The 27,701-nt window shown below is 36.0% G+C and overlaps 1 protein-coding gene across 2 annotated transcripts in view; it reads right to left on the bottom strand.

Moving 5' to 3' along the window:
• Nucleotides 1-27,701, bottom strand: part of TENM1 (teneurin transmembrane protein 1) — a 735,430-nt gene that overhangs the window by 257,024 nt on the left and 450,705 nt on the right. The window contains exon 8 of one of the 2 annotated variants that reach the window (XM_070604354.1): nt 11,923-12,075. The exons of the other annotated variant lie outside the window; for it this stretch is intronic. Within the exon in view, the coding sequence (XP_070460455.1) occupies nt 11,923-12,075 (153 nt within the window). The remainder of the gene's footprint in view (nt 1-11,922; nt 12,076-27,701) is intronic. 2 annotated transcript variants of the gene reach the window in all.

Below are 27,701 nucleotides of genomic sequence, written 5' to 3' on the forward strand. Positions count from 1 at the left end.
GTACTATGAAGAAGCATATGTTTCTAGAAAATATAAAATGTTCTCATAAATTTTCCAGTCAAAATAATACTGGAGTAACAGACAGTTCACAATGGCTGATTACTTAGTTTTCACTAGAAATTAAAGTTTGTAAGGGTTAAGAATTCTAATATATGTGATTGAAACTACTAGAAATAATATGGGGACATCATCATAGGCAAGAAAAGTAGGATGTGTGTTTTCAGAAAAAGAACGTTGAAGAATGAAGATGTGCTTTTGTTGAGAAAAATGAAAGCTGTAGAAGGTTTATTGAAAAGGAATATTTGGAAAGAAATTTTATGCATAGTCAAGACTGGCTAAGATTGAAATAAATGAGTTTTAATATCAAAAGTAAGCTGGTGCAAAATTACAATTTGGTTTTCTCTTTGTTAAAAGGATAAAATTTTTCTGGAATTTTGGTCTGCTTTTGATAACAGATTGTGAAAATTTCTTTACCTTTTAAATAATCTGCCTAGAAAGCAAAGATTTTGTGCTTTATCAAAATAATTTTCTGTTGTTTTTATCAGATCTTTGATTACTTAGTAAAATTGAGTCTTCTTAATGCTGAAAGAGCTAAGTTTTGTTTACTATTATCTAACCTTTTATATTTGCCTTTGAAATATTTTATTGTCACTTTGGTGAAATGGATAATTGAGTATTGTTTCATAATGATCTATGATCCTATTTAGGCAAATGTTCAAAGTTTTTTGATATTTTTGACAAACTTCCCAAACCCAAATTCTAAATGAAGTCTTTTTGATCTGGAAATAATTTTGGGATTTTTCAGAGGGCCCCTGAAACATCTCAAAAGATTTGGTCTCTCTTCTTATAAAAAGAGAGATGTTACACTGATTAGGTTTATTTGATATGTTAAATTACATGGGAAGCATTGTCAAATAAGTGACATTAAATGTTCTTAGATTATATTTGTTTGGATATACGTTATTAATACTAGTGTCGTAGAAATTGTATAAAATTCTTAAAATTCTGATATGTCCTGGTATAATGTTACCTGTCATAATTCTAGTTAGCTTAAATGTTATGTGTCACAGAAATAACCAAATTTCCTTGTCAATTGCGTTATAATCAACTCCAATCAGATTTTTAACCATTGCCATTTTTAAGTCCTCTGTCATTTGCAGTTATTGTTTTACTCTGATACTTTTGCATAAATGTTTCATCTTCAGTGAGACTCATGGAAAGGACTCTGAGTATAGGTTTCTAGTAAACTTTCAGGTCATACCATTGAACTAGAGAAGAAGTTACAGAACTCTAGTGGAGAAACTGAGGGCTTCATAAAACCTCTAACAAAAGATCAAGATCACCAAGAATTAATTACATGGGACTGAATGAACTGAGAAGGATGATTATAATTTTTATGACTTTTTATTTGAAATATTTCTGATTCTTTTTTTGTATTCCAAATATAAGGAAACCTTTTCTCTTAAGCTAACTATGACTTACAGAAATTTGATAAATTATACCTTTGTAAACAGAATTGAACCATTTTTCTTTTTCTCCCTACCTGATCCTTCCAGAATTGAAAACTCTCAGTGAGTGTTATTTTCATAGCATTATAGCTATTTGCATAAGTTCAATAAGAATCTGTTCTCCTTTTAACAGCATATGATTGGAAACATTGGTTTTATGACCAAAGGTTTGACTGGAATGTCATATTTGAGAGACATAAGCATAAACTCAGGTACGACCAGACAGCTTTAAGGAACTAAGATTGATTTTATGGGGCCAATAAAAGCTCCTTGGAAAAACAGCCTGGTACTGGTACTATGCTTACAGGGTTCTCAACAGCTTAACCAGGTGAGTAATGAAGGTCACTTCCTGGCAGGTTCAGGAACCTTAGGATATCTTGGGGATCTCGAGAAGAGAATATTTCACCCAAATCTATAGATATTACAGGCAAAGTCTGATGGCAAGTTCTTGTCTTGGCTTTCCTGGCCTCAAGAGGTCTTTAAAAGTTCAATCTGAGATTCTTTGTGAAAAGTTCCAGCAAAGCAGATTTAAAAGAACTTATACAATCAATCGCCATTCTTGCCACGCTTATGTAAATAACTAGGACAATTTAAGTCATACTAGACTTATTTTGCAAATAAATTAGTCTTAATCTGGCTATCTTTGGTAAAAGTAGGGGTAATTTTAGAGAGAAAAATTGTGTGACAATAATACACCTTTGGGGATATTAGATTCTAACGCTATTCATTGTCTTTTAACCTTTTGTTTTCTACCTATAAACTGGAGTGGATCATAAATTTTTCTAGGTTCCTTCAATATTTTGCTACAACTCTCCAAACTAACGTTTCCAATTTTTTCTCCCCCTTTCTGACTTGGAATCATTAAGAACTAAAACTGCCCTTTTTCCAAAGCCATGCAAACTAAAGTTGGACAACTTGATATAAGCTTCAGAGAAATCACCACAATAGCTCATGAATGGATAATCTTCATGCTGTTGCTGTATGTGCCGCTGAGAAAAATTGCCAGAAACATTCAAACTGCAAATTAGGAAAATCTGTCAAATTGCTACTGCTGGCCCTCGCTCCACCTGAAAATGCATTGAGCAAGACATCTAAAAGTCTTCTTAACTGGTTACCCTCAGAACTCAGAAACTGGTCTATAATTTGCTCTAATCATTGACTATTTTTTTCTTTTTTTCCCACGGAAATACCTGTTATTAAATCCCTGATTGCTTGCATAACATAGGCCTAATTTTGGAAGCCTACCTGCATCACTGTCTCCTGAAATGAGTTTAACTAAACTGACCTGTTGTCAGGATTGAGAGGCTGGTTTAATGAGATGGAACAAGCTACTGACTCAACTTCTGGACTGTGAAACTTCTTGGGGAAGTTTCAAAGGCAGGTCTGTAGGGGAGCAGAATTTGCTACCCTTAAATATGCCTTTTTGGCATAAGGATTATTTTAAGCTGGTTATTTTTAGGAAATAGCAGACACAGGAAAAGCTCTGAAAATGGCATAAAGGTTATCCTTTGTAAAAGACATTTACATTTGTAAGGGAAATCTCCATTTGTAAGGATGTCTCTCTCACTAGACCAGGAAGAAAAAGATGACCTTATCTCTAGAAACCCTTAACAATGCAAAGACAAAGACTTAAATCTGCATAACAACCTTTCCCTTCTTTACTCTGCTTTTCTTGTTCACCTCCCATAATTGACTCTTCACCCTCAACATCTTCTTTTGTCTTTAGCTGAAGTTGGTATTTAAGGTGAGGGCTTCGACTATTTAGGTGAGTTAGTTTTCCTGGATATCACCCATGTATATAGGATGTATACATGTTGTTAACCTTTTGTTTATTTTTCTCATGTTAATCTGTGTTATATCAACCTAATTCTTAGGTTAGCTGGAAGAACTTAGAAGGATAGAGGAGAAAGTTTTCCTCCTTGACAGTATGCATGTTTCTTCCAGCTCTCCCATTTAACAGGAACTTTCTCAAGGGCAAAAACTATGTCCTTAGGTTCATTTGTTAACTTCCCATAGTACTTAGTACAGTTAAAATAGCACTTTGAGTCATACAGCATTAAAAATCATGAGCTTCTATGTTTCTGAATGCTGAGATTTCATTTTTCTTCCCCTTATATTATTTTAATAGAGGATTTGAGGTGGTCAAGAATCATTTCTCTCATAATCTAGCTTTTTACTTTTATTCTTCCCTCTCTCTAAACCAATGGAAATGGGAAGATGGTATTTGTGTGCAATCTGGTCAAGATATCTTTGGCAAGATATATAATGGAAATAGGAAAAGACAACTAAAATGATGAAGAGAAAACAGAAGCTACAAGAAGAGCACAGAAGTAAAACCAAAGGCTCTTAATATTAGAAAGATGAAGGATAAAAAAGGACATGTGATTATTATCTATGGGATTACCAAAGTTATTCACAGGGAAAATGCAGACTTGTGCATTAAATGCTGGAACTCAAGGGCTTTATTTTCAAAAGTAAATTTCACATACTAAAATTGCCTTTGACTTCATAAAAAAGCTAGTAAATGTTTAAATTTCCTCCAAGAGTAATACACACTGAAAGATATAAATGGATACTCAACTGAATTAAATTTACACATAGCTGATACATTTCTACAATGAACTGGTTCCTCCAAAAAAACAAAAGATGTTATAAGGATGTTAGGGCAAGATGCTGTAGCTTTTGAAGGACTAGTCCAAGTGGATAAATATGCCATTTTATAGCACACCACTTAGTGCTCCTGTCAGATGTAGACTATTAGGTTAAGAGACCACAACGCAGACACATTTCTTTTGCCATCACAGGAAAGGTGTGTATTAGTTTAAAAAAAAAAGTAAAATGAGGATTAAAATGAAACAAGAATAAAACATTAAACATACATGACCAAGAACATTTAACATGAATTTTTTATACCATAAATAAGTTTGCCTTTTAGCATAGTGAACTCTTTCCATAAATCTGTTTTAGAAGTCAGGTCTCCTGCATGCTTTAGAAAAGCTTTTGTTAAAACTGAAATATATTGATAAAGTGATTTAATATAGTTGAAAACAAGCTGCAGCACTCTAGCTGGGCCCCTTGAAACCCTGTGTTAGAGAAACATCTATATAGCATTATAGGAAACATTTACTGTAATTTGCCATCAATCTTTAAAAATAATAATGTTAAGCTCCCAACATTGTTGTCTTTGTTAGTGCATTACTACTATTTTATTCATGTGGTTTGTTGTGCTTATATGAATTATTCCCAATTCTACCACAATGTCCTGGGCTCTAATATCCTTTAAGTAAAAGATACTGAAACTATGGGTTGACTCAAAGGGCAGCTGAGTGCATTTTAACATCCACATGTCCTATGAACCAATATTGAAGAACCACAGAATTATACTGCAGGACTCTGTTCCATATGAATGCACAATGATTACCTGGGTGGGGTAGGTGTAGTTCTTTACTTTGGTACCACAAAATGAATTTTTACCTACTGACTGAGTCTGTGAAATAAATATCAGTGAAATTGTAAGTAAATTTAGAATTCAACCTCTTATTCAAAGTTCACAATTGTCATTGCATAAATTGCCTCTGATGTAACCATGCTGCAGGTAAAAAAAAAACAAAGCCAAAAAACAAGCTACACACACGTCGCCAGCTAGGTCTACAATGAAAGGCCGTCATAAACAGGTAGATTTTGTTGCTTAACTTTCAATTTCCAAGAGTACTTGTGTGTGTGTGTGTGTGTGTGTGTGTGTTATGTTCGCTTTGAGGAAGAGAGAGTACTTGCTGAACTTAGATCTTTGGTGTGAAATGTAAGATCTGCAAAGTACTCTTACGGAAGTGACATACATTTGACTATTTTGCATTGAGATCTTTTTAATCAAGACAGCTGTTACTTAAACAATTGGCTTGAGAAAAGAATTTTTAGGGGCCGGCCCCATGGCTAAGTGGTTAAGTTTGTGCGCTCTGCTTCAGTGGTGCAAGGTTTTGCTGGTTCAGATCCTGGGCGCGGACGTGGCACTGCTCGTCAGGCCATGCTGAGGCTGCGTCCCACATAGCACAACTAGAAGGACCCACAAGTGAAATATACAACTATGTACTGGGGGGACTTGGGGAGAAAAAGCAGGAAAAAAAAGAAGAAGATTAGCAACAGTTGTTAGCTCAGGTGCCAATCTTTAAAAAAACATTTTTTTTTAAAAAGACCCAAAGGAGGATGCTGAGCTAACAGTCAGAGGAGACCGGATCCTAATCTCAGCTCTGCCTGTAGTTGTGACTATTATGCAAGGCAAGTCACTTAACCTTCTTGTGTTTTCTTTTTCGACTATAAAACAAGGGGAACAATAGCTGCTATAGCATAAAACTGTTATGTGGATAAAAGATATTATTTTGAAATTGTGAATGCTCTCTGAGTGCAGACTGCTATTGTTACATACATGTCAAAAATTGAAATTTATAAGGTATAAAGCTGGGAATTAATTATTGGAATTTCAATAGAATTCTGTGCAAGTACTTTAAATGGCAAACGTGGCTTGCAAATTTTATAGATGTACATTTCAACCATTTTCCAAGAGTATACACCTTTTGCAAAAATAGGTTCACTTTCACTTGGAATGGCTAATTGTTCTTCTTTAACTGCAGAATTAGAATTCACTGATTCATAATGTGCACACATGTAGGGATCTTAGAGATAAGCTAGTCCTACTGAGCATTATTTTGTGTTTGTCAAAGCCTTAGCAGCTGGGAAGAAAATGGAGGACAAAAGAAGGAAAGGGGAAGGGAGGGGGAGGCATGGCAGGAATCTGCCCCCCTCCCTCACTTTATCTGGAGAAGCATGGCTTTTATCTGTTTTATATTTGTAAATTCTGGGTAAGATTTAATCTGCAAAAAGTCTTTCACAGCCCAGTACCCCTCCCCTGCCCCTAAAAGGGTTGCAAGCTGAAGGAGAGCAGAATTTGTAACTCCAAAATATGCCTCTTTGGCACAAGGATTGTCTCGAGCTGATTATTTTTAAGAAACAGCTGACATAGGAAATGCTCTGAAAAGGGAGTAAAAGCTACCCTTTTGTAAGGACATTTACATTTGTAAGAGAAATCTCCATTTGTAGGGTTGTTTTTCTCTCTGTACCAGGAAAAGAAGGATGACTGTACATCCCTAGAAACTCTTATCATTGCAGAAGGCCAGGACCCAAAGCTGCGTAACAACCTTACCCTTGTTTACTATACTTTTCCTGGTCACCTCCCATAACTGACTCCTCATCCCTAACCTCTTTTGCCTGTAGCTGGAGATGGTATTTAAGGTAGTGGCTTGGGCCATTTCAGGGAGTTACTCCTGGTATCTCCTATGTATACAGGAGGTATACATTTTACTAAACTTGTTTTTCTCTTGTTAACCTGTCTTTTTTTACAGGGGGAGGGTCCCCTTAGCCAAGATCCTAGGAGGGTAGAGGGAGAATTATTTTTCCTCTCTTATAAAAGCAACTCTCTTATTTTTCAGATGAGAAAATGGAGCCCAGAGAGGTGAAGCTATAGTCACTGCTTGGTCTTGGCTAAAGCATTTTCATGACAGGCTATAAATTGTGTCATATCAATCAGCTATATGTTGTTTACACGGTCATATATTCAGCAGACACTGACTAGAAAATGTCATTTTTTTCTTCCACTTTGTGGAGATAGATCTTGTAGGATGAATTTAAAAGAAATGACACCTTCCCCCAAGGCCAGCCTTTTGCAAAAATTGTAAAGGAGATAAAGGTTGTCTTTAGTCTCCTTTAGTTCTCTATCTTTCCACCTACCCTTTGTTCCCAGTGCTCTATTTTGGCATGTAACTTGCAGGAATTCAGTATCCTCAACTACCCAATAATCTTCGTCCTCCTTCACATTGGGACTGACAATGTTGGACTTTACCTGAGCTCTATGCTCCTGGAAAACTGTGTTGGTTAAGAATTTCCCCCAACCTTTTGTTTTCTGAAATCCTCCTACCCTTTTGTTTTAGGAAATGGCTTACCGCAAAACAAACAATGAACACAACCAGATTAAGAAAAACCCTTTCCATGTGACTGATTAGATAAGGCTCTCTGTCCATTCTTTCTCAGGACTCCCATAAGAATTGCCTATGATTCTCTTGTTTACCTGTGACAATGCCAAACACAGACCTTTCTCCTTTTACCTGAACCTGCTGAAAGACCAAATACAGACCTCCAATTTCCTGATTCTTTGTTTCATAAATAATTAGCAGAGATTAGAACTATTTGTATCCCCTTCAACTAGCTAGCCAGAGATAAACATTTCATTTTCAGCTAACTGTCAGACTTGCCCTGAGTACAAAATCCCAAGTATAAATCATCCCATGTGTAACTTATCTAGTCCTCCTATAAAAGTCTAAGGCAAAACCACCTTGCCCAGACACTCTAATCTTCAGATCTGGGGTGCTCTCCCTATTGCAAGAGCCTGAATAAAATCAACTTCCTCGCCTGTTCAGTTTTTGTCTTTGATACTTCCTATATTGAAAACCTCTTTGGCAATTTCTATGTTTGTGTTACATTATTACCATAAGAGATGAGAAAACAGATGAGGTGGAACCAGGAGTCCTCAGCTCTAGGCCCAGTTCTCTCTGTGTGTTCTTGACCCTTCTGGACTTCAGTTTGTTCAACTTTAAATAAGGATATTGGATGTGATAATCTTTAAGATTTTAACTTTCTATATTTGTCGACAAATTACACTGTAATTATTTTTAGTTCAATTTATGGTAGTTACATGACTCAGATCTAGGAATAAGTCTCTTATTTTTTCATATTCCCTGCTCTGTTTAAAGTTGTTACGTAATGTTTACTCTTTGAAGAGAAAGAGTTATGATCAGTGTGTAAGCTTTTAAGGAAGTAGGGGCTATTTTAGTACAATGCTTTCAATTCTATAAATGTTTATTGAACAACTGACGACTGATTTTTCTGTTAGATTCCAACATGTGGTTGTGATTTATGTCTTCTTTTTGAAATTAAACTCAAATTATTGAAATAAATATCAAAAAGAAAATTTTATCATGTCTATAATCAAATATTCTTTTTTCTTTCATTTGGAAAACTAACTGGTAAGAAAATTCTTTAATCTCTGAATGAGAAGCAGATGCATATAACTACTGTTAATGAGGAACCAATTTCAGTAGAATTTGATTTTTTAAGTATCATTCTACTTATCCATCACTCTAATGACAAAGCTGATGATAATTAAAAAATAATAGATGTTAAATTGGTAAGTAAAGAGAGACCAAACTTTAAAGAGAGGAAACATCTAAATCCCAGGAAATCCATTGAAGAGAAGCAGAATATGCCACCCCAGAATGTGCCATTATGGCATAGTGAAAATTTTGAATTAAAGTTACTTAAGAAGCAGCCAGTGCAAGAAGGGCACTCTGGCCCTCCTTTGTCCCCCTGAAAGTGGGAAATAAATCTCCCAGGTGAAGGGTACCCTCCCTACACCTGGAGGGTAAGAAGGCATCCTTATCACCAGAGATAGGGAATTCAGAGCCAAGAAGGCTGGATAAACAAACCTGGTCACTTCTTCACTAATTTACTACCCTAAGCCCAAACTCCTTTGTCTTGCTAATTCTCCACAAATTTATTGTATCTTTGTCTAAAAGGTATAAAAGCTCCTTGCTTTGGTCACTTCTTTGAGTCTTACACTTCTATGAGCTCCTGTAGTGTGAAGTTTGTTTTGTCTCCTGTTAATCTGTCTTAGGTCAATTTAATTATTAGACCAGCCAAAGAACCTAGAAGGGAAGAAGGGAAACTATTCTTCTCCTACACCGCCAGTCATGGAAAAGTTGGTATCAGTTTGAAAGTAGGATCTATAGTACCTAATAGGATGACAATAAATTCAAGGTAATTTTCCACTCATTTGGCTCAATAATAATTACTACTAAATTAAACAATGTGCCTGACACTGTGCTATATGCTTTACCTCCATTGTCTCACTTATTCCTTGCAACCACTATATGAAGCAGGTACTATTATCATCCTTATGTTTATTGTATCATCCTTAGGTTACAGACAAGGACACTGGTTCAGTGAGGTTATTTCAATTAATTTCCTAAGGTTGGAGAGCCAGGAAACAGCACGGTCAGTATTCAAAGCCAGATGTGTCTGACTCAAAAGTCCAGGCTTTTAACCACAGTGCTACAATGCATGATCCTCCAGGAGAGTAAGGAAAACAATGTAAAGAGAATTATTTGGTTTTCAGGCTTATATTTTAATGCATACAGCACCATTAAGACAAGCTTCGAGCACTGTATTTATGGGGTGTGTGATGTCTAGAAAATCATAAAAGGATACAGCTGACCATTTGAAAATATCCTTATACTATATTATATCTTCCGCAAGGTTTGGTTTAGTATACACATGGCATTATAAAAGAGGAGCTATGTTTTTACTTGGTAAGTAACATGCAGTAAAGACCTAATATAGCAGAACTATGATGTGCAGTTATAAAGTTTTGTTTAGACTTCCATAAAAAGTCAGTTTAAGATAACAACTTGCTATATATGGCATCAACCTATAATGACTTTCCTTAATAAAGTGTTATATTGAAATTGGTTTGGCCTTTTTGTTGTTATAATTAAGCAGAAACTTAAAAACAGTTTTCATTTATGAAACTTGTCACAACACATTGAAATATAGGTGTGTAGAATTTCTCTAAAATCTATCATGAATAGACTCTGGCGCTTTGCTTTCATCATGTAAATTATCTTTTGTGGTTTTCATATACATTTTGTGTGTGGATTTGAGTAGAGTGCAGAATTTAAGAGACAAGGCTCTGGAATCAGACCACTAGTTTCTAGCTCTGTGACCTTGGGCAAGTTACTTAAACTCTCTGTGCCTCTGCTTCTCATTTGGAAAATGGGGACCATAATGTTACCTTCATGATACAATACATGTTAAATGTCTGGAGCAATTCTTGGCACGTGTAATTATTTAATAAATTAGTCATCATCATCAAACTACTTTGTGGGAAGGAATTACAGAGATCTGAATTAGAATATAAAAACAAATATACAATGATTACAATTATGTGATGATCTTCTGCTGTCTTGCATGTTTCATTTTCCTCAAACAGATAATTCATGATTTTCAGTGTGTATGGCAAAAAACCTCTAGGCGTGTGATACCAAATGGTGGCTCTCGTACTTGCAGATAAAAAGGAATCAAATAGTAGGAGAGAAGGGAGAAAAAGTCCAAGTCCAAGTGTATTCAGACCCTTTCCTCTGCTATCTCTGACCCCTGCACTATCCTCAGCCCCTCTCAGCAGCAACAATGAAATTGCTGGGAAAGGTCAGCCCAGTAGAAACAGTATTTCTAAATGAGGATGTAAGGCAAACTGCAGCATGAATTGAAAACTAGAACAAACCATAATGTTTTCCTGAAATCTATGCATTAATTTTTTACTAAAGAATGGACCAAAGCAGTTATTTTTCAAAAGAAAACAGAACCAAACCTACAGATAGCCCCTCCAAAGAAACTAAAATATCTTATTTGAAACCAATGAACCAAAATAACACTGTCTTCCTACCCCTACAAAATTGGAAGCTTCTTGTGGGTAGGGTTTGCATCATTCATTCATTCATCTGTTTATATCTGATCTAAAAATATTTAGGATAGTGCTGATTATACATTTTGTTTTCAATTTCTACTTTTTGAATTGACATCCTGAAATTTTACATGGCTTGAGTCCCTCTATACTGAATCCTATTTCAAGAGAAATCATAATACGAACTTCCAGCTATTTTCAATGCTTGTATATTAAGATTAAGACCATTCAATGTGAATAAGATGTTGAGAGTACTGGTACTGTGACATTTATTGACTTATTTAAAGTCAAGTAGTTCGAGCTTACGTTGGTTAAATTTAACAATTCAGTACTCAAAGTGCTTTTTCCTTTTTTCCAACTAGGAAGAATTCATGTTCCCTAATTAGAAAAACTTCATGTTCCCCTACTTTGACATAAACCTTCACCCTTATATTAAGCATAAAAGTCTTTTTCTTATTAGAAACAGAAGAATTCCCATATACTCTTTGTAAAATGTTATATATAAATGCTGGGCTCGGACACAGAGAACTTAATCAAAATCCCATGTTGCTTCAGGGTAGTTATATGCGAAATGCAATTTCCATTGTATTGAAACGTCCATCCTGTAAATATTTATCTATTTTCAAAATTGCCAACGTATTTGAAAAGTTTAATTGGTTTATACTGAAAGCACTAGAGAAAGGAAAATTTGCTTTCACCAGACATTTACATGTATTTATTCTGTCCACGGAAAGTACTTCTTTCAAGTGATCATGAAATTTAATGTGAAGTGAAACCATCCCAGGTTTGGTTCTAACGACCAAATTAGAAGAAAAGTAATCAATAATCAATCAATCATTTTGATCACTGTACCTTTTTTCTCTGATTTATCGGAAACTTTTCCTCCAATTGGAGAGTAAGTAGTATCCATGGATTCGGTCCCTCTGTTCCCCTTGCTAACTCCATTTTCATAGAGCTCTCCTTCAACTGGTTGCAACTGCCAAGTCAGGCCGAACAAATGTACTGCTGCAAGAAAACAAGCCATACATGAACTTATTCCAGACTTGCTGAGAACGTCTCTAAACCAGCTGTCCCTTTGCATCTAAAAATGTCATGACCAGTTTTCTTCTCTTTAGGCCAAGCAACTTGCAGTTTATACCTACATCGTACAGGTAGCTACTTTTTAAAGCAGCTGTTGTTAAAATTTTGAGGCTGAAGCTATCCCAGTGATAGGGTAGAAGTTGGAGTATTAGTTACCCAACTACAGTGGCACTGGACTCTGCTCCTCAGTGCTGGGACCCCTTCCTTTTCCATTTCCCTTCGTTGTGTAACTCTAGTTTGCATGTGGAAACTGCAGAGCAATGGTGGAAAAGGTATTTTGAGAACATGGGAGACCTTTATGGCTCTGATTCAATTCAATTCAGCAAATATTTCCTGAGTGCCTAGTATGCATAAGGTCCTATGATAGCTGCGTAGATGCTCAAATCTAGATGCCCATTAGGGTAGGGGTTGGGAGTAATACAAGTCTAAAATAACTATAGTATAATGCAGAATAATTGACATGATCCAGGTTCAAATTGCTATCAGAGAATTTAAAAATACCTATGTTGATCAGTGTGCAGGAAAATGGGCACTCTCATACAGTCTTGATGAGAGTATATAAAAAACAATCATCTTTTTGGAGGGTAATGGGGCATCATTTATGAAAAAACTTAAAATTTGGCTTATCTTTTTAATCAACAATTCAATTTCTATGAATTAACTATGAATGTGTACCAAACTACAGGGCTATCCATTGTAACATTTAAAAACTTTTAGAAAGTTATGATCAATCTAACTATCCAGCAAAAAAGATTGGATAACTGATGATATTATAAATAATACAAGATTACGTGGCTATTGAATCATGTTGCAGAAGACTATGAATTGGCATGGGAAATATTTATGATGCATCAAATGGAAAACATCAGGCTACAAAACAGTACAAACAGTGTGATCCATATATTAGGTGTGTATGTGGGTACATATGTTGATGTCCGGAGAGAGAAAGGGCTGGGAGGATATATAGCAACACGTTAACAGAATGGGAGGCTTATGGAAGATTTTAATTTTCTTTTTCATGATTTCTATATTGTCTATTTTATTTTACTTTTGTGAGGAAGATTGGCTCTGAGCTGACATCTGTTGCCAATCTTCCTCTTTTTGCTTGAGGAAGATTGGCCCTGAGCTAATATCTGTGCTAGTCTTCCTCTATTTTCTGTGTGGGATGTCGCCACAGCATGGCTTGATGAGTGGTGTGTAGGTCCGCACCAGGGATCTGAATCCACGATCCCCAGGCCAGTGAAGCAGAGTGCACGAACTTAACCACTATGCCAGTGGGCTGGCCCCATGTTGTCTCTATTTTTTACAGTGAACATGTGTGATGTTTACCATCTGGGGAAAAATAAAATTTTGTCTTAAAAGAAATGGCTTAAATGAACAATAGATTAAAATTTGTTGGATGATCGGGGATAATTTAATGAAGGAAGTAGGATTAGAGACGGACCTTGAAGGATGTTGGGCTTTGAAAGGTGACAGCAACGGGTGGGGTGAAGGGGCAGGCTGAACAAAATATGATTTTACAAAGCACAAGATTCTTCCGAGGCAAAGTGAGTTGCTAGGGTTGGTTGGAGTTTGACTATATACAAATGGTAGTGGAGTTAAGGCTGGAAAGGTAGATTAGGGCCATACAGTGGAGGACAATGAATGCCACACTTAGATATTTAGGTTCAATTTATTAGGCAACACGAAGGCATTGCTATTTTCTGAGCAGATGAGTGATATGATCAGTTTTCTTTAGGAAGATTAATTTGATAGCAGTGGGGAGCACTGATGGATTCTAGGCAATAAATGATATCAGAGCAGCCTTTGTAGAAAGATAAATCCAGTAGTGGTGTGGAAAAGGATGAATTGAAGCCCTAAAGATTTGTCAAGAACACAAATTGGGATGGCACTGCAATAATCTAGGTGAGAAATAATGTGTCTCAATTAGGGCACTGGCAGTGGAAATGCAAAGGTGCTTCCTCAGGTAGAAATCGCATAATTGTCATCTCAGGATTTGGCAACAAGCTCTGTGTGTGTGTGTGTCCCTGCATGCTCATGCACACGTGTAGGTGGAACCATTAACAGAGTCAGGGAATTCCACCCTTGGCCCGGCTCTAGCTACAAATAATTGGTGCTGGATATGTGTTTGTTGAATGATAAATAGTTGGTTAAGGGCAGGGTAGTGTGATGAGAAGAATAAAATGAATTCATCTTTAGAGATGCTGGGTTTCCAGGGATGAATGGGCTGTCTAGACAGTCATGTTCAACACAGGAGGTTTGGAGGTTTGAAGTTATGGAGAAATATGAAGGCTAGAACAAGACTGCAGAATCATATATGCACAGAGGCAACAGTGGAAGTTGTGAGAGTGAATGAGGTCATTGAGGGGAAAGAATGTTAGAAGAAAACGGTGCCTACGAAAAAAGCTGGGGAAATCCTTTTGTTTTCTCATTGCAATTTTAAACATCAACCAGATCTTACCAAAAGGAAAAAAAAAGTGGATCCATTCATAAGCCATCTCATATTTTTCTTTATGTTACTAGGCAGACTGAAAGGGGCTAAATTTGTATGTCTAATACTCATATATAGTATATGGATTAGCAACTGAGAACAGGAAAGCTAGCCAGATAGTCTATTTAAAAATCATTCATCCACTTTTAGTTGGAGCTAAAGAGATTTTTAACACATATCTTCTAATTTATCCTTTAAACGTTTAAACATTTAATTGGTTTCTACCCTTTTCTTTGGATTAAGGCCAGTGCTGCCTGACGAATTTCTCTTGCAATTATTGGAAACAATTGAAACTCAAATAATAGTGGTTCTGCATAAGGTACAGTATGGCATGCTAATAAAGGTATATTAGTGACATCTCTGAGATTTCTTTGCCAAAAGCCTCAAAGTATGGTTGGCTTCACATATTTGTTCCAATTAAAGCTGTTTATCAGCTTTGTAGAAAATTTGGTCTACTCTGCTCCTCAAATAATTTGAATATGATAGATACTAAAAGCTATACTGAAAATGTGTCTGATTCCCTCGGTTCAGTTACTTTTGTGAAATTAGATGGGCCATAAGGAACAAAAGGCACAGCAGTTCTCATTTTGGAGATCAAGGGGGCTATTTCACATACTTTATTTAAGTTAAGCCAGTTTCCGGAGGGCACTCAAAAATGAGGGAGAAAATGCATGTGCTGAGAATCACTTCAAAATGATAAGGTAAGGATTAATTTTTCACCATCATCTGAAATGGATTGCTTCTAGTCAATCAAGACAGATAAAGAGATGTGGACATATTTCGTAGAATACTCTGAGGGTGGTGAAGCTTTATAATTTTTTTGAGTTTATGATGTCTTTTCCAGGCAACAAGCTGTTTGTAATGTATATTTGTATGAAGACATAATGAAAGTTAACTTACTTGCTACAGACTATGGGTACCATGGCAAGCTACTGGTCTTTTCTCTCCTCCAAACTGAACTTCCATATGCTGAGTTGTGAAAGGAAGTCAAAAAGTGCATTTATGTTCAGGGTAGACTGAGGTAACTAAACAACTCCAATGTCTGAGTTCTATTAGAAATAAATAATATTTTGTTCATACTAAGACCAATAAATAAAATTATGTTGACCTTTGGGCCATACCAACACACCACCAGAAAGATATGACAGTACTTCTACTGTGGGGATGTATTTACAGATTCATTTAAGAAATATTTTCAAAATTTATGCTGGGCACACTGGGAATGTTGGGATACAGGCAAAGGTAATAAAAATAACAGCCAAGACAGCACAGGCATTGGCTGACCAATATGGATATCAGATATAAACAACCCATACAGCCGAACCAGGACACACTGGTTGCAGATTAGCCTTGGATACAAGATGAAGACACACAGTCCTTAGCTTCTAGTGGATCCCCATCCAGATCTATGGTATGTATTTATAGCCACACTCTTTAGGCAAGTCCCCCAAACCCAAGTGTAAACATTATGAGGCAACTGGCTAGAATTAAGGGTCTAACCAGCAATGAAAAAACAGGACAGTGTTAAGATACATTCATATATTGATTCAACAAATATTTTTTGAGTGTCTACTTTGTGCCAGGAACTGTTTTTCTAAGTTTATGGTGGAGAATAAAATAAAAAAAAATTTCTACCTTCCCAGAACTCATATGAGAGGGTGGTGGGTTAAGACAGGCACACAATGAGTAAACATATAATATAATTAATATAATATAACTATATGGAAACAAAGAAACAAAGAAATGAAATAATGTCAGGTAGTTATAAGTGCTATGAAGAAAAAATAAGAGTAGTCATGGAAGGCCTCTCTGAGGAGATAATATTTGAACTAAGATTTGAAAGAAGTTAAACCATATGAATATCTAGTTGAAGAATCTTCTAGGAGGAAGGAAAATCAATTACACAAAACCCTGAAGTCTTGTATGGAATATGTGAGGAACACTAAGGAGCCCAGTGTGACTGGAGCTCGGTCAGGACGGAGAAGAGTAGTAGGAAAACTCATAGTCAGAAGGATTGGACCCATAATCCTGCTATGTCTGTGCTCTAACCAACTTCACTACCTGGTCACCAATAAACTGCAAGTGAATAGAAAGTAATAATACTAAAATCATTCATACCAGAACATATACCTCCAAATGAGCAATGATGGTTATAGTAGATCTAACTACACCTGACCCCAAAGTCAAAGTTCTTTTTCTTAAAGTCATATCTAAAAATATACATCCTAAATGAGTAGAGATGGACACTACCCAGCTCTCTCAGGCAATACCAGTTCTGTTATTTGCACTTCACTGAAATTCAATAGCTGGACAGAATGTGTATGCTTATTCAGATGTTCTAAGAGTAATGTCTTCCCAGCCGATTAAGAATGGCAGTCCTTAATGCTCTCCTAAAAAAATGTTTCCTACTGCTGAGCCCTGTAAATTGTATAATCATTATCCTTCCTGTTTTATCCACTTGTGAAGAGCTATGTCCTGAAATTAGAAATTTATTAGAAAGTTAAGGTAACAAACGGAATACCTCGCTGTCTCCAATTGCCAAACTCAATGAAGCACCTTGGATCTCAAGGCAGGACTGACTTCATGAGAAGAAACTCTTAACTTGCACAGTCCTACAGGCTCAAACCGAGTCTCTCTGGAGTTGTTTCTCTGCACTCTCTGTCAGGATGCTGGTCTTTGTTTCTCTTAAGACTGATGGCCTCCAGTAATATTTAAAATTGGTAATACTTCCCCATCCTGCTCCCCTTCAAAAAGCAAATATTCACTTATAAGGGAGAGACCACAGGAGTGCTTTAGAAGTAGATGTGGGAAATACGTGCTGAAAGACCCAGGTCTGTACCGTCCAATATGGTAGCCGCTCACCACACGTGTCTATCAAGCACTTGAAATGTGGCCAGTCAGAGTTGAAGACTTAGTATGAAGGAAAGAATGCAAAATATCTAATTAATAATTTTTATATTTACACATTTAAATGTTAATATTTTAAATATATATTTGATTAAATAAAAATTTTATTTAAACTAATTCCTACTGTTTCTTTTTACTTTTTTAACGTGACTACTCTAAAATTTTAAATTACGTATGTGGTTTGCATTGTAATTCTATTGGACAGTGCTGATCTTGACCATCTAGAACATTTCACAAAGAGATATAATATTTGTCTTTTATTTTTTTTAAAGATTTTATTTTTTTCCTTTTTCTCCCCAAAGCCCCCCGGTGCATAGTTGTATATTCTTCGCTGTGGGTCCTAGTTGTGGCATGTGGGACGCTGCCTCAGCGTGGTCCGATGAGCAGTGCCATGTCCGCGCCCAGGATTCGAACCAACCAAACACAGGGCTGCCTGCAGGGGAGCGCGCGAACTCAACCACTCGGCCACGGGGCCAGCGCCCTATAATATTTGTCTTTTAGCACCCTATCATAGAACCTACTATGTCGTATTGAAGATAGCTATTTATCTGTCTGCCTCATTACTATTAAGTATTCAGAGTGAAGGAACCATGTCTTCTTCATCTTTCTATCACTGGTGCCGGGAAGTACTCTGCTTATACACTGCTGACAGGACTGTAAAGTGGTAAAGCGGCTTGGGAAAGCAACTTTATAATAGCTATCCACATTTAAGTTGGGAATGTTCCTTGACCAAGGAAGTCTGTTTCTAGGAATCTGTACTAAAGAAATAATCACATATGTTCATAAAGGCGCATGTACAAGGAAATTCAATATAGCATTGTTAATATAATGCCTTTGTCAATACAGTAAAAAAATATAGAACTACCAATATATCCACCTGTGGGAGAGTGGATACTATGAAATCTTATGTAAGAATTAAAAGCACTGATACTGAGAAACTATCAGATTGGAGGAAACTGGGGAGACATGACAATTAAATGTAATGTGAGATCCTAGATAGGACCCTGGAACAGAAAAAAAATAGTGGAAAAAGGTGGAGAAATCTGAAGTAAACTCTGAGTTAACAGCACCATACCAATGTTAATTTCTTACTTTTAATAATTGTACTATGGTTATGCAAGATGTTAATACTGGTAGAAGCTGAGTGATGGGTATACAGGAGTTCTGTGCTACATTTACAACTTTTCTGTATGCCTAAATTTATTTCAAAGTAAAAAGTCAAAAAAGAGAGAAAAAGGACTGGTCCAGTGGTGTGCAGGAGCCAACTTCGCCTGGTTTACAAGACCCAACTGTGCACGTCTCTTCCCAATTCCATCTTTAGTGACTTCACATTGGTAGTTGAAATCACCATGGTGGGTGTTTAACACTCCAGGAGTCAGCAAATGTTGTGAATCAAGGCTTTCTTGCCCAGAGAGCTGGCTGTTAAACATTTATCAGCACACCACCGGATGACCGATATGTACTGACATGGAAAGAGCACTAAGATTTGTATAAAAGACACTGTAGAGCAATGCATATCCAATGATTTTAATTAAGTAAAAAAAATGTATCTCTATATATGCAAATGCATAGAAAGAGAACTAGAAGGATTAATAGCAAACTATTGATCTTTAGAGTGGGGAGCTGGGGGGAACGTCAACATTTTCATAATATTGTTAGAATCTTTTACAATGATAATGTATTCATATATTATTATACAATAAAAAAACTGGGTGCTCAACAAACCTTTTATAAAGCTGAATGGATAGATGCATTGTTTTATTCCCTCTCTTTTATTACTGTTTTCTATCTAAAATAGAGCTTTTCAAAACATTTTAAAGCAGCAGAACAATTCAGCAATTAAATATGAATAACCCCAAACACATAAAAAGAGATAAAACAGAGCTCTTTTGATTAAAAGGGATTGGGGGCCCAAAAGCTCCGAAGATACAGTTTGAAATCTACTGGCCTAAAAAATCATCCTCAAAATGTCTGAATAAGGAAAATTTGGGTGCTGGGAAGAATTGTTTTTAGGCAGTTAAATTTATTGGAATATCTTTATAAAGCTAATGTCAGGAGATAAGAAACCTTCCATGTTATTCTTTATCTTTTGGTGTTTTGTGTCCACTCTCTCACAGTTAAAACTAGAATCCACTTAATAAGAAGGTAAATAGGGCTTTGATGATAAATATAGAAGTAAACCTTGAAATTGCAATATTTGTAAGGCAAATACAACTTTGCAATCAAGCAGTTCACCTTGCATTTTTAAATGCACACATATTCAGCTAAGAATGCTATATTTATTTGTTGCATGAATTTTTTGGCATTAGTTTCTACTTCTATTAAATAAACTTATTTAGAAGATTTGAAATCTATGTCACAAATAAAGTCCTGCCCATTATAAATGATGTTATAAGTTTCAAATCATGTCAATACAAAAGCATGTGATATTTTTCAAGATAATTTGTTTTTCTTTTTTGTCAGCATTTTTTTCCCCACCAGTTCCCTTACATATCTTGCCTCACGTTCCTCCAGGCTAAGGAATGCTACTGCTTTTGTACTTTACTTCCAAAGCTTGTCAAGCTCCAGATCTACTTGTAAGCTGGACAGTTCCCTTCCTGAAAAATATACCAAGTACATTACCCAGATGGTGACCCCTGATGACTTCAAGCTTTCAAGTCAACTCCTGCGGGAAGTAATATCATCAGACCAATACTTCAGTGGACATCGTGTGAAGCTAGATGCTTCTGCAATAAGGCACATCACTACAAAAATAAATGCTACTTGAATTAAATGCGGCGGCTGCTAACATTACAGAAACCAGGTTATCTTTCCATCTTAAAATAAATCCCATTTTCATTATATTAAATATCAAATTGGTATATGAGTGAACTACGGCCCTTTGATAAATTACCTTCAGATCTCGGTTTTATCCTGGTAATAACCAGATTACACGCAGGGTTGAAAACCATTAGTTTTCAGAGAAGCATTTTTCAAGAACTAAATAAAGGAAGTAATGCATGTTTATTTATGGTACCTTACTTTTGCCTCAGCAGTTTCATTCAAATTTTCTCTTTTTTTCCCTACGGTTATATATATACATTTGCTACTAAAAATATTATCTGTGCTTGCACGACAACATGAACATAAATAAAACATACTTAAATGTTCCTTTTCAAAGCAATTTGAATGGAGTCAATCTGGCTTTGAGATCCTTTTCAAAAATGTTTGAAAGCCTGAAAAGCTGTCGTGTTGGGTATGGGTAAAATTTCCTTTGAAAGAAAGGACTTCACTAATTTAAGAAAGAAAATAAGCAAAAAAATGCATTTTAACTTGAACAGTTTTATATAACATATTTTGCAAGTCGGCCATGGTGAAACAGTAAAATTAAACGCCAATTAAAGAAAAGACTGAAACAGTACAATAGAGGCAACAAGGACACTTTTCTTGTTGCTCCGCATGTTTGAATCCCTACATTTCCTTTCTAAATGAAATGAATTATTCTCTATTGCAGCATACTTTTTTTTTGCCTTAGTATAGTCCTACTTTTTATCCAATATCCAGGCTAGAAAAGATTCTATCAAGGTAATAAATCATTTTAATATCCCAGTTCTATATTATATTATCTTAAAACTTTCATTTACTATGTATTTTATATTTTCCATTCCAAGGCTGCAGCAATATTTATAAATAACATGTCTATTTGTGTACCTTATCACAGGTTTAATATATGATCTCCATTTGCAGTTGCATAACTGGCCCATCTGTGTTTTCCTTATCAGACAGACACAATTATTTAGTGTTTTCATCTCAAGTCACAGCACCAATAAGTGCTCTCCATAACTCAAATCTTATTTACTTTTGTATTACTATTTGCTTTGTGGAGTCAGGAGGAATAAGCAGCATAACGATGGGGAACAGTTTTTTTTCAAAAAAAAACCTTAATGAATAAGGCAGCAAAGATATCAAGTTAGCCAGGAATCAGCACTTTTCATTCTTCTTTAAAATTTTCTTCTTTCCCATTTTACTTCATTTTCTGCTCAACGAATTCTTCCTTTCACTATGGTCTAAATCGTTGCCTATTACTTCATTCTTGTTGATGACAGAAGTTTCTTAGATTCCTAAACAGTCTCTTAGCCTCTTTCCTGGTTTGAGTGCTTATTGGTAATAATATCCATATTCTTTTAAAAAGATCCAAATAAAACTGGTGATTATGGAAAGTGAGAAATAGACCTACACAGAGGCTCCCTCTTCCTCTTACCCATTTGTCCTGTATGTATTTAAATTTCAAAAGTGGAAATGTATTCATTCATTTGTGTTCTCAACTCCTGGTAGCTGATGCTTTGAAACTCACTTTCCTGATTTAGCATCATGTCATCATAGCCATAGAAAACATGGTACGTGTCTTCCGCAAACTGTCAGATTTTGAGATTTTTAAAACCCTTTCTATTAGCTGATTATTCACAGTTAGCACTAAAAAGCGAGGCTTATACGAGATTGGTGATTCAGGAGGTATAATAGAGAAGATGGAAAACAGATGAGCAGTAGACAACTAGAGCTGGGTCTGGACCAAGCCTTCTCAGCTGCCTTATAACATTTCATCAGATGGGGAGATACAGAGAATGAAGTGGAGGAGATTATAATGACCCAGTTTGTTCTGGGTTTTCTGAGGTGGCAGTAGGACAGTGTTCTAGAAGAGTCACCACTGTTTGGGCTTGATTCATGATCAGGATCTGCAAGCTTTCTCCTCCTTTCATGCAATCCTTATTTGTTGGCTGATTCCCATGTATTAGACACTGTACTGATGCCAAGGATACAACAGTGACCGCTTGGTTACAAAACCCCTTGCCATTCTGGAACTTACACCTTATCTAAAGGAAGGCAATGGTCATGTGGTAGCTAAGAGCAGGGACTCTGGAGCCAAGGTGCCTTGTTTCAAATCTCAACTCTGTGACAGTCAGTAGCAGAGTGACCTCGGGCAAGTTAATCTCTGTGTCTCAGTACCCTTACTATAAAATTTGCATAGTAATAGCACCTTGCTCATAAGGCTCTTGAGAGAACCTTGTGAGTCAGTAGTACATGTAAGGTACCTAGAAGAATGCCTGACACATAGTACATGCTCAATAAATGTTAGCCATTATTATTAAGCCTGGTTAATTCTTCCGTTAAGCCAGCCTTCTCCAAACCATCTTGGAAGTGGAGAGAGGCAGGTCATTTGCCCATTGCATCCTCTGCTTTCCCGCCCTGGAAGAGGTTTGTGTAGCTGTGTTTTTCTGGAGAGAGCAATGTAAAGGGACTCCAGTTTCTGAAAGAACAGCAGCTGCCATCTACACACAGCTGTATAGCAGAATTAAAAAAAAAAAAAAACTCACCTAATTTCCTGATTCCAAGTCCTGGACTTATTTAGAACAGACATTGGTTTCTCTTCTCACCCCCACCAACATCCCCCAAAGCAGCATGATCACTGGCGTTTGGAAGTTGTAGAGCTGGGTTCTCTTGGTACAAGTTTTCCAGAAATTAGGGCATCCTTAATATTTGTAAAGTTGTCACCATTTCCTAGTAGAGTGCACTTTCTACAAGGGTCAGCGGAAAGTGGTTAGAGTCTCATTTTATGAAACATAACTGAGAATTTTCACAAAGCCATCTACTATGGAATGGGTCCCAAGAAAATTTTCAGCTGAGTTACCCAGTACGAGTATGCATTTCTGGGTGATGGCTTCAACTCTAGCAAATTGATCTGTGCAGGTAAGGGAATCTGTTTGTAACATAATAAAATCATGGTATGTTAGAGTTCAAAAAGACCACAGACTAGTAGAGTATAGTCTGGAAAAGAGGGAGGAAGTAACTTTACAGTGGAGAAACCTGGCAAACACTACCTCAGCTGAGTGATCAAGGTTAACATCATCAGTGATAGCATGTGTACGATAGCATGTGTCCTTGATATTATGTGATGATAATGGTGCCTCTGTGGCCTTCCACCCTCAATCCCATAACTCTAATCTAAACATGAGGACAACATCAGCAAAACTCAAATTGAGGGACTTCTTGCAAGACGTCTGACCAGCGCTACTCAAAACTGTCAAGGTCATCCAGGACAGGAAACTGTCACATACTAGAGGAGGCTAGGGAGCCATGACACTTAATGTAATATCCTATCCTGGATACAGAAAAAGGACATTGGGGAGAAACTGGTGAAATCTGAATCAAATGTCAAGTTCAGCTGGTAGTAATTATTAATGTTGGTTTCATAGTTGTGACAAGTGTACCATGGTGATTTAGGATGTTAATAATAGGAGAAATCAGATGAGGAATATATGGGAATTCTCTGTACTGTCTTTGCATCTTTTCTGTAAATCTAAAAGCGTTCTAAAAGTGAAAGCTTATTTTGGGAAAAGAAAAGACCACAGATCAACCATCTGGTTCAATTCATCCTCATTTTATAGAAGAGGAAACTAGAGCCTAGAGAGAAGTGCTTTGCCCTAGGACACACAGACTAGCTTCTCTCTTATTCAGGACCAAGAGAGGATGTGATCCATTTCTTCTGTTCAGTGGCACTTAGTACTGAAGTAATTTGGCTGGAATGTTTGGCTAATGAGTCAAATGTTGTAGGTTAAATTTTTATGCCAATCAGTTGCCTTTGCATAGTGGAAAACTCTCCTCTTTGTCAACAGACTGATTATTCAAACTAATTTCGTCCATCCATCTCAGGCAAGAGTATAGAGGAGAACTGGAAGCTCTATAAAACCCCTCATCAATTCAAGATACATGAATATTAGTAGAATAATCTTTTTTTATGGATACTTTATTTTATTGGATTACTGGGTCACAGGTAACTGAAGTCATATATACACTATATATTTTCTACTGGTTCTATAATCTCTTCTCTTTTTTATCTCAACCTTCTTAGCATTTCTGTTAAAACTGATCACTTTCTTGTCCAAGGCCTTGTCTTCTATTTTTGAAATAGATTCAAGTTTTGCTTTAAAGAAAAGGTAGGCTGTGGGAAGTTTACTAAACTTCATAGAATCCCTGAAAATGAATCTAAAATTTCCTGAAATGTCTTGTACTGGAATATCAGGAAATGTGGGAAAAGAATATGACAGTGTTTCAGTTTTTATTTTTAACCTTTGATTTAAAATTGTAATTTTGATTTTTTTAATTCAATGTTAAAATATGCAGTTTATGTTAAAATCTTAACATATTAAAATTCTTATAAATCAATAAATATCAGCTGAACCTCTAGTAGAAATATGGGCAAGAGACATCAATAAGCAATTCACAAAAGAAGAAATTCAAGTTAGCAGTGATGTTTAAAAATGTTCAACCATAGTGGTAATTTAAAAATGCAAGCTAAGACACTGCAATATCATTTTGCCTACCAAAATGGCGTTTTTTCTCTTCTCTTTTATAAATGATATCAAAAATTTTCAAGGATTCAGAGAAATGAGCACTCTCACATACTGCTGGTAGGAGTATAAATTGTTGCAAAACGTTTGGGCAAATTGGCAATCTATATCCAAAGTGTTGAAAATGTTTTTTAAACATTTTGATGCAGCAATTCCATGTTTAGAAATTTATACTAAGAAAAGAATCTGAATAGATTTAAAAACAGCGATGTTCGCCATGATGTTGTACGTAATAGGAAGATATTGGAAAGTACTTAAATGTCCAGCAAATAGGGATTGTTTAGATCAATGACTATATACAGTAGAGGATGATATTGCCATTAAAAACAATGTTGTAGAAAAATATTAAACGATAGAGAAAGATGCTCACAAGTCAAGTCATAAAACAGTATTTATTATATGAGCTCATTTTTAGAGGCCATTTAGTGTAATATATGAGGGCACAGGCTCTTTTTAAAAAGTCAGGCAGACCTGAAGTGTGATGGCTCTTCCACTAACTAGCTGTGTGGTTTGGGACAAGCTGCTTAACCTCTCAGAGTGTCAGTTCCATCATATGCAAATTAGAAATAAGAATACCTAATTTGAAAGATACTATGACTATGCATAAAGGTACCTATGTAAATTAAAGTACGATTCATTTCTATTTCCAGAAATTAACTGCCCACTTTCTCTAAGTGTTACAATGGATTCACAGATTCTTTTTTTTGTTGTTCACTGTATAATCCCTTACCATCATTGTTCTTTTTGATGCTCAAATTTGACCAGCGGAAGCCTCTTCGAATTGGTTTCTGTGTCATTTTGACATGTCTGTGCTGCCTAGCACAAGATGTTCCAAGCTTATTTTGCACTTATTTTTTCTGCCACAGACCTAGAGACAGCCATTTCTCCAAGGAGCTTTTAGTAGGAAATGTACTTAGAAACCAAAGTTGGGGTATAAAATATGCTCATTACTACTGAGGTGTCACTGTTTTTAAGTCCTTTAAGGGGACAAAGCAAGGATATATACACTTAGAACAAAACTTTTAGATATTATTACTTGCTTTGTTAATGTGTGTATGTGCGTACATATATATGTATATGTATACACACACTACATATATCTGTGTATATGTCTATTTTTAAAAGTTTGTATTGATATCCCTAATTCTAATCCAAAACCACAGAGTTCTTCCTCTCCTCATTCCATATTTTTATTTCCTTTGTTACACAGTGAGCCCTGTTCTCAGTAACATCAATATATTTGCTCATTTGCCTATCCTACAAGACACACAAAATAGCAGTAGAATTACTACACCAATACCACTACCACAACTAAATCTACTCAGCTTGAAGTTTGTGGTTTTGTTGGCCCTGGAATATGTCCTCCTGAGGGTGTAGAGTTATGTATTCAAGTGTGAATCTTTCTAATACTTAAAGAACTTTTAAAATTTGAGACAAAGAGGACCAAAAAAGCAACAGAAAGATGGACAAAAGACATGAACATACAGTTCACAAAAAAGATCCCTAAATGTATGAAAAGATATTCAGCCTCACTCATAATAAGAGAAATATAAAATAAAACTACACTGAGATATCTTTTCTAATCTATCTGATCAACAAAGATTCAAAGGCTTGTGGGCCAGCCCCATGGCCTAGCGGTTGGTTTCGCGTGGTCTGCTTCCGTGGCCCAGGGTTTCACCAGTTCGGTTCCTGGGTGTGGACCTGGCACCGCTCATTGAGCCATGCTGAGGTGGCATCCCATATAACAGAAATAGAAGGACATACAACTAGGATATGCAAGTATGTATTGGGGGGCTTTGGAGAGAAGAAGAAAAAGAAAAGAAATTGGCAACAGATGTTAGCTCAAGGCCAATCTTTAGAAAAAAAAAGATTCAAAAGCTTGCAACACACTCAGGTGCTAAGTCCATAGGGACATGGGCACTTTCACACACTGCTGGTGGGTATACAAAATGGTACAACCCCTGTGAAGGAGAGTCACATAAAGTAGTCTCTTACCATTTTTTACAATTTTTCTGTATTTCAATGGTTATTTCCCCTTATTTCTGATTTTGCATATATTTTCCCCTTTTCTCTTGATTTAAGGTAGCTTGCTGTCTATTTGTTGATTTTCAACACTTTGCTTTTATATTATTTTTCTGTTTTCTACCCCATTAATTTCTGCTTTATCTTTGTTATTTTCTTTCTTGTGCTTTCTTTTAGTTTATTTTATTGCTTTTTAAGCTATATTTTCATTCTTTTATTTTTTTACTTTAGTTGAGGAAGATTGTTGCTGAGCTAACATCTGTGTTGCATACGTCCGTGCCTGGGATCCAAACCTGTGAATCCTAGGCCACCGAAGTGGAACACACGAACTTAACCACTATGCCATGGGGCCACCGTCATTCTTTTATTTTTATCGATATGAATTTTCCTCTTATAAATGATTTAATTTTATCCCATAAATTTTGACATGTGGTGTTTTCATTGCCATTATTTCTTAGAAATTTTATAATTTTATGTTCTATTTCCCCTTTTACACAAGATGTTTAAAAATTTTAAAATTTTCAGGTAGAAGGGCTTTACTGTTTTTAAAATGTTCTTATTAATTTCTAGATTCATTGCACTGTGATCTGGGAATGATGTTTGTAGTATTTTTACTTTATGAAACTCATTGAAGTTCCTGTTGTGATCTAATATATAATCAAACTTTATGAATGTTCTTTGAGGACTTGAGAAGAAAGTATATTATCTATTAACCAGGTGTTAAGATCAATATGTAGCCATAAGAT

This window comes from Equus przewalskii, chromosome X (assembly GCF_037783145.1).
Source record: "Equus przewalskii isolate Varuska chromosome X, EquPr2, whole genome shotgun sequence".
NCBI lineage: Eukaryota > Metazoa > Chordata > Mammalia > Perissodactyla > Equidae > Equus > Equus przewalskii.